At 36.8% G+C, this 20,095-nt stretch overlaps 1 protein-coding gene across 4 annotated transcripts in view; it reads right to left on the bottom strand.

Moving 5' to 3' along the window:
• Positions 1–2,904: 2,904 nt before the first annotated feature.
• PIP5K1B (phosphatidylinositol-4-phosphate 5-kinase type 1 beta) overlaps positions 2,905–20,095 on the bottom strand; it is a gene marked incomplete at its 3' end in the record, with an annotated part of 99,326 nt that continues 82,135 nt past the window's right edge. For all 4 annotated transcript variants that reach the window (XM_079331212.1, XM_079331213.1, XM_079331211.1 and 1 more), the window contains 2 exons: positions 15,050–15,167; positions 2,905–3,674 (listed from right to left, as the gene is read on the bottom strand). In XM_079331212.1, coding sequence (XP_079187338.1) covers positions 3,672–3,674; positions 15,050–15,167 — 121 coding nt within the window. The remainder of the gene's footprint in view (positions 3,675–15,049; positions 15,168–20,095) is intronic.

The following is a 20,095-nucleotide window of genomic DNA, read 5'->3' as shown; positions in this document are numbered from 1 at the left end:
AGTGATGAAGTGAGCTTTATTGTACAGTGAAACCAGCCACTGTTCTTTGTCCAAGGCCCTGGGACAGAGATTTGACTTCTGCCTGTTAAATTTCCCTATGGTTCAGGATTTCTCCCAGACTAAAGAAGCCACCACTTAGAAGCCTGGTTGTTCTTTGAGTGCCAAACACCTCCTCTAAATAGACATTACAAAAGTGATGAAGTGAGCTTTATTTTACATACAAACAGGCCCCTCCTTTTTGTCCAGGTTCCTATGCCTGCGACTGAGCTTCTGCCTGTTAAATTTCCATATGGATCAGGATTGATTCCAAACTATAGACGCCACTACTTAGAGTCCTGGTTATTCTTTGAGTGCAAAAAGCCACCTCTAAATAGACATTACAAATGTGATGAAGTGAGCTTTATTGTACAGTGAAACCAGCCCCTGTTTTTTGTCCAAGGCTCTGGAACAGAGATTTGGCTTCTGCCTGCTAAATTTCCCTATGGTTCAGGATTTCCCCCAGATTAAAGATGCCACCACTGAGAACCCTGGTTACAAGTGGACTCACAAACACTTCCTCCAAAATTTATTAGGAAACTGGGAGGGTGTGTTTCTTTTCAAAGGGTAAAGGGCCCCTGTTTGTGTCCAGGGTCTGTGCCTGCGACTGGGTTTCTGCCTGTTAAATTTCTCTATGGATCAGGATTTCTTGCAGACTAAAGATGCCACCACTTAGAAGCCTGGTTGTTCTTTGAGTGCCAAACACCTCCTCTAAATAGACATTACAGAAGCGGTGAATCCCACACATTCAGTCTGGAAAGAGCTGATAGTTTTTTTGCTCTAGGCCAATGCATGCATCACTGGAAATGTTTCAGCAAATGGCTTCTATGAAGAACAGGGGGAGTGTGCTACTGATTGCTCTTCTGTCACTGTCTAATGAAAGGGTTGGGAAAATACCATTGAGTTATATGAAAATAAATTGACTGAAGTTTAAGCAAAGTCAACAAGAAAATAGATGCTGGGATATGTGTGTTTTCAAATCAGTGAATTGTAGTAGTACAAGGACACTATGTGGGTTTGTTTGTTTGTTTGTTTGTTTGTTTGGCTGGGGTTTTGTTCGTTTGGAAGATTTTTTAAAATTTTTTATTAACTGAGGGCAACTCTTTGGTGGTACTACCACGAAAGGCAGAATTTCACTTCTTAATTCCATATGACTAAGTCCCAAGTTCAGATAACTAAACTTTGGAATTATTCCATACCTTTCTCTAAGATGGCATCAACCTGTGCTTTTTCATTTTGAGCATCTTGCAGGGCCAGATAGACCATGTTTGTGACCTAATTCTTCTTTGCTCCCCATGGCAAATTTGATCTGGAGAAACAGACCAATACTTTAGGACTCCCAGGAGTTGATTGTACCTTCTCTATATTATTTTTACTTGACATGACCTGCCTTATCAGCTCTACAATTGTATTTATAAGTCTTTATATTTTCATGAAGTGCTTCCAATGAGAAACACCAATGCAAGATGAAGAGAACCAAAATACTTAAAACACAAAACTTGTACATTCCTACAAACCCCTGTGCTCTCTGATATTTGAAAATTTATACCATTTTATGCCCTAGAGAGCAAAATAGGTTACAAGTTGTTGATCATTAACCACACCCCCACACACACATGCACAAAAACTCCTTTTAAGTGCACATGCTTTGCAGAAGGTTTCCTCAGCAGGCTCCATAGTCATACAGGATTTCCTTTTTCATGTGTTAAATGACTGTTTTGATTTAGAAATGACTGAGTTCAAGGGAGTGTACACAAAAGATGTCTCAGAATCATTTGGTATAGACATTCTGGTTTTGGGCAGAATTGTTAAGTTGTGAATCGTTTGGGTTCGTCCTAAGAACAAATGTTTCAGATGCCATAGTTACTGGGTAATTGGGGAAAAATTGTCATGGGTGTTCTTTATGAAGGTTAATCAGGTTTTTCCCCAAATAATACTAATGACAAATATCTGCTTTGCACAGAGACCTATCTTAAATATCCTGTACACTGTCCATGAAGGAGCAGACACTTGACAGAGATGTACAAAATGTTTTTACTAACAGGACATGCAGACTGATTTTGCTGTTCACAGAGGAATGCTGCAGAAAAATTACCTTGCTGAGATTAAGCAGTCTAATTTTAAAGCCTAGAGAAGTGGTAATCATGAGATAGAGGCTCCAAGTGAAGCCTTATACTCTGCATAGTTAGAAAGCAAAACACCCAAAACCACTTCAAATTTCTCTATATTGTCCATAATTAAGGAATTACTCTTTTTACTTGTCAGGATTATGGGATTATATCAAAGTAAAATAAAAAAAAACCCACCACCACAATCCCCCACCAAGCCAAAACAAAAAAATCCATCACACCAAATCCTTAAAAAAAAAACATCTATACAGGTACAAAGGATAATTCTAGGACTTAAAATACGAAGTTCTGGATTTTGTCAATTTAGCAGGTTTAATACGTTTACTCCTAGAAGACGTGTTACTACCAATAACTTTGGCAGCTTTCTAAATGACACTTGTACAAATTTTTAAATACACCACTGCATCAAAGCATGATATCTTGGACTGATGATCACTGGCATTTAGGATTATCTCCCTGTTCCTTGGGAAATTAGGGAACTAAAAAAGTTTCTGTAGTTATACTGAAATTATTGCCCATACTAAAAAACCTGAAATGGTTTCATAAAACAATGCCTGTTGAGTATGTTACTTGTCTTCCCTGCCCTAATATCAAGATGCCCCTTTTCATTATACCAGTAGTAAAGACAGATGCCATGTTTCTCATATCTCAAGAGGCCTCTTAAGACTGTCTCATGAAGGCAGAGAAATGCAAGAACAATTAAGTCCAGTATAGATCAACAGTAGGAAGACAGCAGTGATAGACTTTAGAATAAAATATTTTATTCATCAATAAAACTATAGTTTACAGTAGTATTTTCTAAATAAATTATAGAATTTCTCTTTTACAAGAAATAAAGCAAAATCAAAAATATTTCAAGGACAATATATATACACAACATAAGGCCTTGTTATAAATAACATTTTTATCTCCTTTTATCTCCTTTTATCTCCTTTTATCTCCTTTTTACCAATAGAAATTATCTTTAGAGGCTCATTTTCATACTGTATGTGCAGAGATTTGCCTTAACCCTTGTAAAACATCAGTTCCAATTTCCACTAGTGTGGACCTAAGCAATTAGAACTGAGGGAGTAAAAAAATGAAATTGATTTTATTCACCACTGTGTTTATTTTTAAATAGGTGAAGTAGGTAATACATTTTGCTTGTGCATAGTTACACAGTGCATGCAAATGAAACACTAGAGAGCTGGTAAGAAAATATCACTTCAAAATGCAAAAAAGGTGATTGGCAATATTGTAGAAAGCAGCCTGAATACACAGTTCTTCACAGTTGAGCAAGCAACAGCAGATGACAGAAGAGTGTGGAATGTTTCATGTCATTTTTGTCAAGTGCACTGATCCTTTCTATGGTTCAAAGATCCTGACACTTCTTAGCATTAGTTCTGTTGATTATTACTCTTTGTCTATTAGGCTCAGCAAATTCCTCCTTCTTGAATGAGGAGTGAAGAAAGTGCTCTTCATTAACCATGGTCACTTCTCTTAGTTTTACTCTTAATGTATTCTTTGTTACTGGAAATACAGAAATGACAAGTTAAGAGTTGTATGTACTTGTTTTCTTACAGCATTATAAACAGGTAACATCTTTCTTACCCTAAACAGACAGCTGTATAATTTGGCAGTCATTCTCTTATGACTTTGACCCCTAATAAAAAACATTGGGTCTCTTTTCTTGTACAGTTAACCCCTATGGGTTTTGCAGGCATTGCAGTACACTTGTATTATGCGAACTAGAACTACTTGCTGCTGCAAAATGCTGAACACTCTGGATGTCAGAGAAGACAGAACAATCTGAGAGCACTCAGCAGTTCACAACAGCTTATTTTTATCTTGCAGAACTTTGGCATTTACTACTTAAATGTGTCAGTCTTCATATGTCATGAATGTAACTGTTGTCAGCTTCCACATGGTGCTCTTTCCCCAGATGAAAAATCATACCTGTCAAAAAACTTTCAGGCACAGTTAATGTTCTAGTCAATGTTGTAGCAATCATTCCATTTCACAAAAAAAAAAAAAAAAAAAAAAAAAAAAAAAAAAAAAAAAAAAAAAGTTGTTAATAATCTTAATGGATTAGTGTTTTCTACACTACCCTCATGTAATAGAAATAGTTGATCACTTCTTGGCATTCCTATAGTTAGAGATGAATTGAAAATAAACTGTTCTTTACTGAACATCTTATTATGACAACTCAAACTAAGGATAAACTGTCAGCTGAAGAATATATTTCAGTAAATTGAATGCATCTCAGCTGATATAACCAAAATGGAGCAAGATGCAAAATCAAAACAAAGGGATCTGTAATGAACTTTCTCTAAAACCTTTTTAAAAAACATTTCAAAGTTGTAAGGTTCCATTTATTTAACAGGTTTTTAAGGTCACCTTTACATTGTGCTTGTTGATATAAGCACTTAACTAACCTTTAAATAGTCTGACAACAGTCTAATCTTAATTATGAACAAAAAAATCTCTGAAGGCATTTCTTAAGCTTATCTTGGAGAAAAGTAACCAACAAATTTAAATCATTATTTTTGTTGTAACTTCTAGCACTAGCCCTTGAACCTTAAGAAACGATATTTCAATATTGTTCTATGAAAACTTCAAACTTCCCACTGTATTGTGCACCAGTGTTAGGGTGTTCATAATCACTGATATCACTGAGCACAGTGCCAATTTCTCAGGTGCTGGAGCTGTGGTCTGGCAAGTGAAGTTGACTGATGTATTAGCATCTGAATGTGCTAAAGCAGTAAAGTACTTAAAAAATACAGAGCCATTTCATATGTGAAGTGAAATTGTTGGACAAGTGAGTAAAATTAAAGGAAGTGGTATTCTAAAATCAATGTGATGTAACGCCAATGAAGACTTGTAATTATTTTTTTTTAGAATAAATTTGGAAAAAAAAGTTGAAAAATGCTAGTACAAATAAGCAAAATAATGTTACATGAAACAAGACAAATGAATGAAAATTTTCATTAGCATCATCTTGTTTCTGTCTGAAAGCTCAGCCATGGATGACTGCAGATCTATTTCTGACAAATATAGTCATCACTCAGCACAGCTTCTGAGCTCTAGACTTCTTACTGCTTTTACTAAGGCTGCTATCAGTATTGCTGAGGCTGGATTTTGGTATTCCACTAATTATGCAATGGAACCATGAACTAGCTAATTCTTGCTCTTGTTCCCTTTCCTCTGACCCTTCCAAAGCATTTCAGTGAAAAATTCCAATAAAAGTTGCATAACAGAGTTGAAGAAAAGAGACCTTACAGTAACTTGTAGCAACTACTAACTGCATGAGTAAATCACAGAAATACTGTTGATGGTACTAATGCCATTTTGAGAAGATTAGATTTTCAGATGTTGATATTTATGTCAGGTACAGTCCAGTACTATTCTGGAAAGAAATCCATCTATTTCAAGGTGAAGGACATGATCCTCTAGGCATTGCATCCACTACACAACTTTTGGGGTTACACTGATTACAGATAAGGAAAACTATGTTTTGGGGTTTTTTTAATAAAAACTGAGTTTGGCTGTAGCAATTTGGTCCAAAATAATAAATAATACACAAATGGCATAACAGGAATCACTCCTGTAATCACTGCCTGAGATGTCTCATACTGTGTCTACAATGAATTTGCCTACTTGAGGCTTTTTTTCTTGGAGCATTTTTGTGCTCCAGTTCTCTTTCCATGGATCTGTTTTTGAGCTGATTGATTTCCTCTTATGGTGTTTTAAAAGCCCCAGGCATGAGAACATGTTGTTCTGTGATAATACATGCTGGCATTTTAGCACTTGACTTCCTCAGGCAACGTATTGCTTGTGGTCTGAATTGGTACTTTTTAATCTAATAAAGCATCTAATTCCTGTTCTGATTTTCATGAAAGGGTGACTAAAATGTTCCTTCTTACATAATGTTTCTTCTGCAAGAACACCTCTGCCAAACTACATTCAAGTGCTTGTTTGTTTTCCATCTCTGACCAGGTTTCAGTTTTATGGGACACACAGGCCTCTTTCTTGTCTCTCCTTTTTGGGATCATGCATGGATGGATACAGGGAAAATACTGATAACAAGGGAGGAAAGGAGCAGTTAACCATACTGCATTAAACAAGTTGGTTTGCCCCTTTCAGCCTTAAACAATTTCTGCTTTGAGGGGAGTGCTTGATTGGCTCTACCATGCGCTCATAACATTTTAAAGATTATTATGCTCTCAGGGGAAAGGAAGGATACTTGTAAGTGAGAACATCTTAATTTCTTTCTCATAATCCCATAATTCAGGTTCAGTCTACTGTGTTTTTCCACCAGTATCTTCAGAGGAAATGGTGAGGCAGAGAAACTGAAGTTTCCATAAAAAGAGAAACATCAAAATTTGAGGTATGCTGTGCAGTGTGACTGCGTAACTTCTAGCTTATTTTACACATATTCTATCTGGGAATTGCTTTAATGTCAGCTGCACTTGTTACTATTCCACAACAGCACCCTGAAGAAAACTACTCTATTATTAGAATTTAATTGAAATTATGGGAGAGAGTACAGAAGAAAAGGAGTACTGAAGAGTAAGAAGAGTCAGGAAGTTTTGACAGTTTCTACACATTTATTTTACAGACCAATATTTGTAAATCTGCTTACCTCTGCATCTACAGCAGATTTGAAATATAAAATTAATCTAAGACTTCAAAATCCTATAATAAAATTTTTATTTGGAAATAAACCACACCATTAAGCAATTTTAAATGTAACAGTAAAATATTAAAATCTATGCCATTCATCTGACACAAATCACAGCTATACTAACCAGTATCTAACCACTGGACTTGCTTATCACTACAGTTTTTCCATTATTTTACTTTACTGAAGCTCTTATAACTCCATATCTTCAGTAGCAGTGATATCTAAATTATATATAAAATTTATTAGCCTTTCCTTTAACAATGGGAGGCAATGCTGTATTTCCATGTGAAAACATCTGTACTACCCAAGAATTTTGCATTGTAGCTAAATATACAGAAGTATTCTGTAAGGAAAAAATAATTCATTAATGAAATCCTGTAGACAGGACATATGTTTATTTAAGATCCTATAGACAAGACATATATTTATTTAAATCCTACATTCACCAGCAGATGACTTAACATATATAGCATCACAATGGAACAAATTTGAAAGCTTTTCACTGCTATTTACATGCATGCTCTTTTTCTGCTGGAAGTGTGAGGGAAATCAAACCTACTTGAAGTAAATAAATTAATTATCTAAGCCTGACTACTCTGATTTTACTGATATTGTAATACAGTATGTGTCAGCTATCTTTATAAATAATTTCATGGCAAGGCTAAGAAAACACAGTAGGATAGTTTATAATAGCACACGTTGCTTTTTTACCTACAGAAAACTCAAACAATTTGAGACTTAGCTGCAGAACAGTAAGGTGACTTTTAAGTTATTCCTTACTTTTTAAGTGGAATTTCCACTTTTAAGGCATTCCATAGTGATCCTGGGCTAAGACCTTCAGGACCGGTTGCACTTTTTGATCATAGATCACTGTTAAGAACTTTTGTAAGACTGGACTTATATCCTTCACTAATTAAATTCCATAGAATGTTGAGACACTGTTGTGTTCAACAGCATTTGCTGACAACTGAACTGAACTGAAACCAATATATAGAGCTGCAAGGGAATTTTAAAAAGATCAAATTTATTCACAGACGAGGAAGAAGAAAACCTTGTTTTGTGGATTTCTACATTAAAGTGTTAAATGGGAGTGTGTTACCTTCTCTGTTTCTGGCTTATATCCAAGAAACCTGTTTATCTCAGACACAATCATTTGTTTCAAACTCTCTGATCTATCATTGTGTTACATAATCATAAATGCAAGAAGCCTTTAATGCTTCAAGTTATGCAGAGAAACATTTCAAATTTAGAAGTTTTTTCTATATCTCCTTCTATAGTTTATTATTTATTATTATTAATTTTATTTATTATTTATTCCTTCTATTTAACTGATAATTAAAAAGAGTTGTATTAATTAATCAGTGTTGTAACTATGTTACTAGAATAATTGGAAATCATTTAGATTGTCTTATACCTACTGCTCATTGCAGATGATGCTAGTCATAAAAGCTAGATTTCTTAAGCTATTATCTGGGTTAAAAGGTTTTTAGGAAAATACACCAATATAACTTAGAAGTAAACTTGATTTGAGAATGCACCTAACAGTGCTTCTCAGAGTAGCAGGTGAACAAAATGCTAGTTTGAACTTGGTCTTTTTTCAGAATTAAGAAATTATAGGCCTAGACCAGCATTCAGTTGTGATCCCAAGATGTATCTCTATTTCTGTCCTGAAACAAAAATTCTTGCTGTTACCAGGTACATTCTCAGTTTTGATATCAGCAGCACAGTGTGAGTTTGCATGGAGTTCCTTTAATCTAACACCTCAAACCCAATACCTGTAAGAAGTGGGTTTTTTACAACCTCTGTTCCACCTCATCTTACTTGACTATTGGAATTTCCACTCAAAACTATTTAGAAAATGCCATTTTAAAGTTGCTCTTTATAGTAGAATAATACAATGCCGTTTTATGACAATTTTTTTTCCATACATGGGATTGAAAAATCATAGTTCTTAATTTACTAGTGGACTAAAGTTTGTGCAAAAGGTTTAGCATTTTAGCATTTCAAAGCAGAAGGCAAAGACATCAAAGGATTAATGGTGCCCAAAATTAAGCAAATTAAGGTATTTTTCATTAAAATATATAGTGGGTAAGACTACAGCAGCTTGCCTTGTGGTAGAAGCACAAATATTATTAATCACAGGGTTAAAGGAAAATCTGAGAATGCCATTTAAAACTACTTTTTCCTGTTTGCATTTTACCCTTTTAAAAGTACATCTTATAATCTTTCCAACTGAAGGTCAGATCAGCTAATGCAGATTACATTGATTTGCTTTATTTTTGAGATGTACATTAGAATAACTCCTAGTGTTCTCAAAAATATGCATCTTTTTCTTCTAATGTGCATTTAATCATCCTTCTATAAAAGCAGAATTTCCTTCTGCTCCATGCTTATACTTTAGTATCATCAGGTTTTGCCAGCCACAGGCTAATTGTTGATTCCAGGTCCAATGAAAGACATTGCAGGGCACAGGCAGTAACAGATCAGTAGACGGAACAGCATCCTATTCCTGTTTCTTCCACAAATACCTCAGGATGCATACAGGGTATATGTGATTAAGTTACAGCTCACTTCCATAACCATCTCAACAGTTAAGTAGGCATCAATACAGGGTGTGAGACATGAAAGAAGGCAGGGATAAGTAACTTCTCAATATGAGTTTGCTTAAGAGGTAATGTGCTTAGCTATGGTATCCAATTTCCTTGAAGCTGTCAGCTGTGGCATACCCAGATGGTTCAGGTGTGTGCCATTTCCTTGATTATTGACTTTTGAATTTGTTTTTCTTCAGTAAGCAGAGAAAGGGTGCTGCTAGTTCCAAAAAGCATCTATGATTCTCTCCATTTAAAACCTATTTATTCTTCCAGACCTTTGCTCAGGGGAATAAACACTGGGTATTTGTATGACATCCAAAGTTGGGCTTTAATTATTCTTCTGTTGATACTCCTCAGTGGAATATACTTACATATACTATACATACTTACTGCATTCTCCAAGATATAATAGTAATGAATGTTCTACAAGGTGAACACTAACTAAAGACATGATTATCACACATGCAACTCATATAGACAGCTTAACAAAAGCTGTTACCTGTGCCTGTCACTAGATTTTTCAGACCATTCTACCATCTACCCTACAGATTTCAAACTTACTTCACAGTGCTAAGCAGTATTATTGTTAAATAAGACTGTTGCTTTATAAACTAAATTCAAAAGCTATCAAGAAGAAATGGTTTCCCTTTTTAAAGCGGGCCAAAAGAACCATAGATCAGCCCAGGCTGAAGGGACCATAAGAGGCCATTTAATTCAACCTTTTGCAGGAAAGAGAGTCTGGGTTAGATTATTGATCATCACTGTCCAGCTGCAAACTTCCTCTCATGAGAACTTTACCACATCCCTGGACATTGTTCCAGTGATCCATTCATCATTATAAAATCATGCACATTGTAAGTCATTCTCTTCCAAACATTCTCATTGTAAAAACAATTCTTTCTTACATAGAGAGGAAACCTGCCCCACTACAACTTGTATCCACTGCCCCTTGAGAAAAAGAGGGTCTCAATACTATTTGTAGTCATGCTTTAAGTTTTGGCAAACTGTGTTAACCCTGAAAATTCTGTGGACAGAAGAAACCTAATTTTTACAGTCTTTCCTCAAATCCTTTCCCCATCCTTGACCATCCTTATGACACTCTTTTGGCTCCTCTTCAGACTATCCACATCTGTTTTGGAACTGTGGGGGCCAGAACTGGACACACTACTCCATGTGCAGTCTGACAAGCGTTGGTGAAGTGGGATGATCACATCTCTCTGTCAGCAGTGCCCCCACGAGTGCAGCTCAGAATCCACTTTGCCTCAGTAGCTGCAGCAGTGCACTGCTGACCTGGTGTCTGTGTACCGTCTGCTGGGATCCCCGGGCTCCTCTTGGAAAGGCTGTTTCACAGCTCATGGCTCTGAGCCTGGCTGGCCTCTTTGCTTTTGTGCTCCCAGGTGCAGGACTCTGCACTTCCCTTGGTTGAACTTCACACAGCTCTTGTGGCCCTGTCTCCTAGGTGGCTCTCCCTGCCAGTGTGTCCCTCAATACCCAGTTTAGTGACACAGCAAATGTGGTGAGGGTGCTTTTGGTCCCATCATCCAGATCATTCATGGAGATGTTAAAATGCGGAGCTCAGTACTGATCACCGGGGGGCCTTGCCTGTGACAGGCTGCCAGCCTCAGTAAAACACATTGATCACCCAGGAGATGATTCCTGCCCATATCACAGATCACCCCCACCCAGTCTGTATTTAACATTTGTCTAGGAGGAAGCTGTGGGAGACATGACACAAGTCAAATGCTTTACTAAAGTTCAGGCAAGCAACATCCACTGCTTTCTCCATATTGACTGAAGATGGTAATTCATTTTAGAAAGGTGATCAGTGATAAACCTGTGCTAGATTTTCCCAGTCACTTGCTTCATTTGGTTGGTAATAGTTCCTAGGAGACTTGTTCTGCTACTTTCCCAGGAAAGGAGTCCTTTGTCCTCTTTTGGGCCATTCTTATAGACAGGTGTGAGATCTTCCCTCTTCCAGTCATCAAAGATGCCCCCTGATCTTCATGAATTTTCAAAAATAATAAGGCTGCGTCCCTGCAACAATATCAGCTACTTCTGCTGACATCCTGGGGTATATTCCCTCCTGGACTTGCATTTATGTGGTTGAGCACTTGTAGGCCACCACTGGTTGTAGCTACTTGATCCTGGGAGCTATGGTCTGGCCATACTGGTGAGGAGGGAGGAAAGAAGTTATTGAGAACCTCTGTAGTGCCAGAATTGTCTGTAACCTTTTCCCCTGCCCAGTCTAGTAATGGGCCTGTGTCTTCCCTGAGTTTTTGCTTAACTGCTGTCTTATGTTACAAAGTAAGATGTATTCTACTACATAGAAAAAACAGGTGGGGGTGTGCTCTTCAGCTCTTCCATGACTCATCCCTTATAACTCCCTTCTGTGGGGCATATCTTCTGTTAATTGGCCATCAGGTCTCAGGGCATGACTCAAAAATTACATCATCCCACTGTGAGATGCTCTGCCCAGGGGGAAGAAACAAGCATTCCTATCTGGATATAATCTGAGGTTTGGAACACCACAAGCAGCTTTATCCATTGGATTCCTACAGGACAAGAGCTCCATGACCACCACTGGACCTTCAGAGGAAGATCAGACTCTTCTACAGAATCTACTTCAACAGAACTACATCTACGACTTCAAGAAGACTGCAGCCACCATTTAATCAGGATACTACCAACACGCTGACCAACAAGGTATCAGGTTGCATTCTGACTCTGTCAATGTTTCTGTAATATTGCATTTATTTTCATTTTCCTTTTAAATTAAATTTCTGATTTGGGATTCCCCACTGGTTTGCTTTCAAACTAGTACAACTGCTTTTGTATCTGATCTGTATCTGATCATTTCTTCTTGTTATCTTTGGCCATTTCCAGTTCCAGCTGAACCTTGAACTTCATGTGTGAACTCCACATGCCCTAGCAAGGGTCTTGTAATCCCCAGTGGATACCTGATCACTCTTCTGTAGAGGGTATGCTCCCTTTTTGCTTTTTACAACACTCAAAACCTCATTGTTAAGCCTAGGTAGTCACTTGTTGTCTTCTTCTTTTCATTTTGTAGGCAGCAAACTGTTATTTTGCTTCCAGCAGGATATTATTCGAAAACTCTTAGCACTCCCATGCTGCTTTGCTTTCACAACACACTTCCTGTTAAATCACTCACATTTGGGCTCTGATTATACCAAAGCCATCTTATCTACAATCCAGAGCCTTTTTCCTAATACTGGTCTTTGGTATATTCAGCAGGATCTTAAACCCACACCGTTGTTGTGATTGCTGCACCCAAGGCTATCATTTGAAGTTGTCTTTTCAGTTTGTCAGCAGTAAATCTTGTAATGCATTGTTGCTAGTCAAAATGACCATCACATTTAGCAGGATGCAAGTCCTCATGTATTCCAAGAATCTCATGGACAACTTGTGCATTGCTGTACTGTTCTCCCAACAAATGCCTGGGTAGACGATGTCACCCGTGATGACCAGGTTCTTTTGGCTTAATACTTACTTGAAGAGCCAAAGTAAGTTTTTGTCAGCCTCATGATCCTGCCTTAATGGCTACAAACATCCACATAAAAAAATCCTCCTTTGTGATGACCATGTGATAGACATTTTTTGGTCTTTATAGGTTACCTTCATACACCCAGATTTTGTTTTTGTGAAGTACAGCTCTACCTCCTTTTCCTATCTTTGCAAAAGCATTTGTAGAACATCTATTGTGATCTTCCAGTCATGTGAGTCTTCCCACCAAGTTTCTGTGACTCATTTCATATCGTAACTCCCAAACTAGGCATGAATCTGCAGTTCCTCTTCTTATTTGGAATTCATGGTTTAGTATGCACATATTTGAGGTGGTTGGACTTAGGATTCTTCCTTTGCAAAGTATCCTGAAGCACTCCCCTCTACTCTAGAGCACCTACATGCTCATCCATACTTTGCTTATGAGCATTCAGGTGTCACTGCTCTGAATTCTCCTCTAAAGTTATTTAGTTAAAAGCATAATTCATTAATCAACTAATCTGCTAGCAAAGTTAGGTTGTGTGTGATTAGTTGTTTGTCCACTTCAAAACATTTCAGGATTTCTGAGTCCCTTTTTGTTGAACAGATGTTTCAGGTCCACATTGTACTAGCAATGAGTGAAATTAACACAAGTCCTACAGGAGTAGATTGATTTAATGGGCTACTTTGAGGTCACAATTAACTAAGTCAATTCTATATCTAATTGGCCACTGTCTTGTGTCAGTGGAGGCAGGACAGACAACAACTTCCCTAAGTGTGCTGGACTATTAAATTTATAGCTATTAACTGCACTATACATTCTCAAGCTTTGCTGGCTAATAGGAAGGAAAAAAACCATCACTGGCACAGCCTACAGAAAAGAAGAATGTGACAAACATATTTCATCTTGATGTAAGATCACATACAAACATGTTTCACATGTTTCACAAAGAATTTTTTTTTCTGGACAGATAATCAGTCACTGGAACAACTTCTGCAGGGATGTGGCAGAGTTCTCATTGCTGGAGGTTTTTAAGCTGCTATGGAAAAGGTTGTTAGATAATCTTATGCAGGCTCCCTTTTCCACAAAAAGTTGGATTGGATGATCTCTTGAGGCCCCATCAACCTGAGCTGTTTTATGATTCTAAGATAGTATGGATTTCTTAAGACAAAGATCAGGTAACTCTAGGGATAAGAGAAGTTAAGAATGCAATAACTTCTTTCTAGAAAGATGACAACCATGCAAAACATTTATTAGAAACATGAACAAACTTCCCTCTTTTGATTCTTTGTCTCTGGTACAATTCTTGCCATGAGAGTCAAAGGGAAATATTACTAGAATAATGTTAGAATTGTTCATGATTTATGAAAATATGCCTTTGGGAAAAAAATGCTAAGCTTAACATACCTGCCTCCTGCATCTACACTGACAATTTCAGAACAGCCTAAAAAAAATGAGATGCACAAAACTCACTCAACTGAAACTTGAATTGAGTGCCTACTGCCTTTGTGTCTGTGGAATGTGAACTGTGGGTATCTAGAAAACTTTTGAAACACATGTGATATGAAGACAAAAAAAAAAAGATAGACATGACCTTATCTTTCAGTAGTAAGTGAAATTACTCACTAGGAACTGAAACAGCAAAGAAAAGATACATTTTTAATCAGCCATCACAACTGGACGACCCTTCAAAGCAGGAAAGGGGCCATTAATGTACTTCAACTGAGCTCTAGTGGCTTCAAAATCAGTGACATAAACACAGGACTTTTCAATCTGAGACAATTTAATTTCTACATTGTGAAGTATGCTACATGAAAAGGAAAGATTTTGCTGTTATTGTTGTTTTGGGGTTTTGGCTTTTTCCCTCCAACAGAAAACACCTACCATTAGAGAAAAACTAAAGAATGCTTTGGCATACTTCATTATTAATGCAACAGATAATAGGCATATAAATTCTTGAAGGATTTGCTTTGGCAAATCATACCTATGCAAACTTATGCATGTTTCATACAGAAAACACTTCAATAAACCTCTGGATTTTGAAGTTAAGTAGGTATTCTAGTCACTTACTGAACCTGAGTCAAAGCAATTACAGGTGAAAAAGCCCATCAGAAACAATCTGACAACTTACTAAGTAGACATCCAAAACCGAAGCATTATCATTTTCCATTTCCAATGTGCTCTGTTCTGAAGTCAAAAAGATGGCACTATCTCCCAAAGTGAATGTTGAACTTGAAGGTAACCCTTTACTGCAAAGAGAAGGGAGAGTACAATCAACCAAAAGGCCAAGTTGCAAAGATCAGTCATAAATGAAAATTTAAAACTTTCTCTATTAAACATAAAAATCTTCAAATATTTGGAAAAAACAAATATAGATATGCTGACAATGGCTAGATAACTGGAAGCTCGTATCTGACTAATTGCACAGAAACCTCAGCTTATTCATCTAAAATTTTATCAGAAATTAATGCTATTCCTGAACTTCAATATTTATTTAATGAATGAAATTATGTCACAGTAAATGTCACAAAATTTCATTAATTTCAAGATACATTACTTCCACATTACACATGGTGTAATTTTTGGCAGCATTTTATAATTCCAAAAATGGAAAAAAAGAGTAAGCAATTAAGCACATCGTAACATTAGTAGCATTGGACTTTTCCATGCAGACACAAATCACTAACAGCCCTAAGTTCAGAAGGCAAAGTGGGAGAACAAAAGTGTATTTTAATTAGTACTCCTGTGCAAGAAAGTGATGTTTACAGAGCAGATGCACTCTATTACTTTATTCGTTGACTGATTTCTTCTTCTCTGCCTTAAAGAAATAAAGCAAAATTGCAAATGCAATTCCACAGAAACCTCATTTTGTAACACAGCTGGTCAACAAAGCTGAAACTCTCAAAGCTGTTTTAATGGAATCAGATGTCCCCTACTGTATGTGTTGACTACCTGCCAGAAATTAGGCTCCCAGCTGCCTTGAAAACTTAACTGTCAGTTGAGCAGAGGCATATTTTAGAAGTTCTTATCTATTTGCAGGTGAAAAACATTTCTATTTCTAAGGTGAAAAACAAAAATTCTGAATTATAACTTGGTATGGAAACATGGTTACAGCTGTCAATCCAGATATGATTAATTTTCCCCTCCCTTTGCACTATTTTAAGTCTATTTCAGATGGGATAGAACTTCAGAAAGGGCAAAACTAGCATGCAAAGTTCAACATGCAGAAACTAGCATGTAAAGTTGAGATTCTAATGCTCAACAAAATAATGAATCAATGTCATACTGCAACAGAGCTTTACATTCACCACATTACAATGTTCCTTTTATCATATAATGCACTGGACATTTTTTTCAAAAGCAAGACTATTTATCTTGCAGTAGGATGACCCAGGTCCCACTGACGTAGCATGATTCTCATATGTGTAACTTGACTTCTATTGAACAGTGTAAAAGAATGAAAACAAAAATCTTGTAATAAATCTCTTAACAGTGTTATACATGCTATCAGCAGTTGGTAACTGAAGTTCAAATTTCTTCAATAGCATCACCATAACTGCAATTATTGACAGTTTTAATGCAGATTGCTTTTAATGAGACTGGTAAGGCAAAGACATATCGGGATGGCACAGGAGATAACAAGTGAAATCCCCCTCCACAGTGCTTCAGAAAGAACAAGTCAGAGGAACAGAGTTTTAATACAGTTTCTACAGTGCACTGAGTTCTCATCATTAATTCTTAGGCTGAAAAAGAAAAACCAAGCCAAAAATAACAAAACACTTTTACTTTCTCTTATTCAGTAATGACCAGCCACAAGGAGCAACTATACTGTTGCCCTCCTCTGACTAAAAAATTCTATTTTATCTTGGTTTTTAATTAGGAAAAGAAAAAAAGAAGCAAAAATAATTCCATCATTAGAGAACTGGGAAAGCTTTGTTTTATTTTAAGCCACAATTACATGTTACTTCAATCATGGTCAAATTTTCTTTCCCATGGGGATACCCCCAGTGTCTCAGTGCATCTGTTCATAGCATTTAAGCATTCTTTTTCTTTCACCCAACTGCTTATTATCAAGAAGCATATGTGAATTTAATCCACTTTGAATCAGATTCAAATAAAGTTGTTTAAGCTTCAAAAGCAAACCGTAGTGTGTGGACAGATAGAACACTGAAACTTAACACAAAAGTTTGTTTACGTAGAACACCCACTGGCAAAAGGGGTGCTTAATATTCCTTACAAGAGAAAAGCCAGTATTTGTAAATCCCTGTCACTGGAAAAAACAGCAGAACAGCATTTCAAAATCTGGATGCTTCAGGAAGCTTTACTGTATTAGAGAAAAAACCCACAATCCCTCAAAGCCTTCCAAAATTTCAAGTGGTCTCCACTGAGAAACAGCAACACAAACAACAAAAAATTGGAAAATAATACAGATGAGAAGGAAGAAGAAAGAGAAGGCAGAAGTCCAGACTACATATACATCTTACAGAAAAGAGGCTGAGAATGCATAAAGAGAAAGAAGAATTAGATTTCATATAGATTTTTTCCCTTAGGCTCAGGTGTATCAGAAGAATACAAAAGTCCTCCTTATACAGCTCACAGTATATTGGCATCTCTCTAAAAAGAGAGGTGAAGCACCCCTTTATGCACCATGGGATTTTGTTTGGGTTTGGGACTGGAGCGTCCCATGAGACCTGCTGAAAAATCATTGAAAAAAGATTTTCTGTATTCTTGAAATCCTTAAAACATGAATTTCAAAACATCTACAGTTTGAAACGTTTTGAAGTATTTTAAAGCAAGTTTCAAACATTTCCGGAAGCCTCATTGATCTCCTTCAGCTCTTCACAATTCTAAAAGCACTATCATGTGACAAGACAAGAATCATAGTGCTTAGATCTCATTCAGATTTGTCATCTTCAATTTAATTTGTCAGTACTTAATAGGAAAGATTTTCCTGGAAGGGGGAAAAAAATCTATTATCACTTCTGTAAAAACAATCCCTAGTATAATATGTAAGTATTAAATTTCCTAAGATAAAACAAATAAACCCTCTCAAAGAAGAGTGGAAAACAGCTCCTTTAGATACTAAAATATCTCTGCAACAAATATAAACCTACTTGAGGAATGGAGAATATTGGAAATTTTTTATATAAGCAATAAATTGTCAAGTCTGTTATTTTACTAAAGGAAACTTGACACTGCTTATGTCAAAACCACTTGACTGAGAAACAGCTTCATGGAAAAGAAACCAGCTGTCTTCTGACAAACAAGAAAGCCTACATTTATTGAATAGCATATGCCATGATTGGGGTTTTTTTCTTTTTCCTTCTGTTTTCTAGGTCCAGTGCTTTTTGCACTGAAAAATACAGCCATTTCCCCCTCTCCTCCGCTCTTTCATTTGTACTAATTCCTCTTCATGCTGTCTGGATAGCACCTGGGGTTTCCTCTACTTTTTCAACAACCGAGTAATAACTTGGTGAAAATAATAAGCTTGCAGCCTGGAAAAACACTCCTAATAAGCTGTATGTTTATGACTGCTGCTCAGTCTCTTTTTCATCACTTTAATCACAAGTCTCCAAAAGCTTTGCATTTTCTACTAATTAGTTATGCTAGTTCTAATCTGTACCAAGCCAGCTTCAGGAGCTTGCTGCACCTCAGCAGGTCACCTCTGTCTGTTTAACCTCAGCAGGAGAAGTTTCTCCCTCTCTATCACAAATGCTGAGCACTCTCAAGGAGAGATGGTGCTGATCGCCTTTCTTATGTTATAAGCCATTTGCCTCTTCTTGGGGAAGATGGGATAACATAATAACATTCTCTTGGGGAAGACTGGATAACAGAAACAGAGGATAATTTTGAAGAAAAAACCTAACCCAAACAGAAAATACAGAGTGTGCTTCAAGGTATGCAAAAGTATTACCGTTCTCTGTTTAATTCTTTTTTCTAAGTGGTATGGGCACATACTGCTCATTAGTAGGAGTCAAGATGCTGAACAAGTATCACGTTATTACTACGCACACAGGACACTCCTCCTTTATTACCTTAAGCCAGAAATTTCTGACAGGTTACAAGCAAACTCTCTACTTTGTGCAATGTTACTTTGATAGACAAGGAAAAAGCTGATGAAGAAGCTGCCAATCTGCAATTCTTTAAATAACAAAACAGAATGTCATAGCCAATTACGTATTTAAAGATTGAAAGCAGATTCACATTTGTAAAGAAATCTTTAATTAAGGCTTTGTTTCAAAGACTGCTCCAAGCTTTCTGTTTATCAGAGAGAACTGGTAAAATGATGAGTCCTACATCACATAATTTGAATGTTTTAAATCTGAACTCTTCATTCAGACAATTCTACCATTCTCTTTTCCAGACTGATACAAAGCAATTGTGTAGTTTTATTTGATGCTTAAAGCAAACAAAACTTTCCAGTACTCTGTAACCTTTATTTCTATCAAATAAAAAGCTTTGTGAAAGATCATGAATATTGAAGTTCTATAGATAATTTGACACAAGTTAAAGTGAGTGACCTCCATTTCTACTAATGCGTATTCATCAGTAGTTTTATTTCCTAAAGTTTGTGTAGAAACATTTTTGTTCTGCAATTAAAACTTCATCTTCATTACACTACAAAACATGCCTAATTCAAATTTTTATAGCAAACCATCAGACATATGGAAGATGCCAGATCAGTGAGATTTATTTCAACTTAATGGAAGTCCAAAGCTGTAAATATCACACACAAAATCACACACAGAATCACAAGGTTGAAAGAGACCCTTAAGATCATCGAGTCAAACCAAGCCCAACACCTCAACTAAACCATGGCACAGAGTGCTACATCCAATCTTTTTATTTTAAAACACATCCAGGGATGGTGACTCCACCACCTCCCCAGGCAGATCATTCCAATACTTTATCACTCTTTCCATAAAAAACTTTTTCCTAATATCCAACCTATATTTCCCTTGGCACTGCTTAAGACTGTGTCATCTCATTCTGTCAGTTGTTGCCTGGTAAAAGAATCCAGCCCTCACCTGCCTACAGCCACCTTTCAGTGAGTTGAAGAGAGTGATAGGGTCACCCCTGAGTCTCCTTCTCTCCAGGCTAAACACCCCCAGCTCCCTCAGCTGTTCCTCACAGGGTTTGTGTTCCAGCCCCTCACCAGCCTCCTTCCCTCCTCTGG

This window comes from Erithacus rubecula, assembly GCF_903797595.1.
Source record: "Erithacus rubecula genome assembly, contig: SUPER_Z_unloc_2, whole genome shotgun sequence".
NCBI classification, from domain to species: domain Eukaryota; kingdom Metazoa; phylum Chordata; class Aves; order Passeriformes; family Muscicapidae; genus Erithacus; species Erithacus rubecula.
The sequence above is the reverse complement of the archived record's forward strand: the minus strand, read 5'-3'. Positions and strand labels throughout refer to the sequence as shown.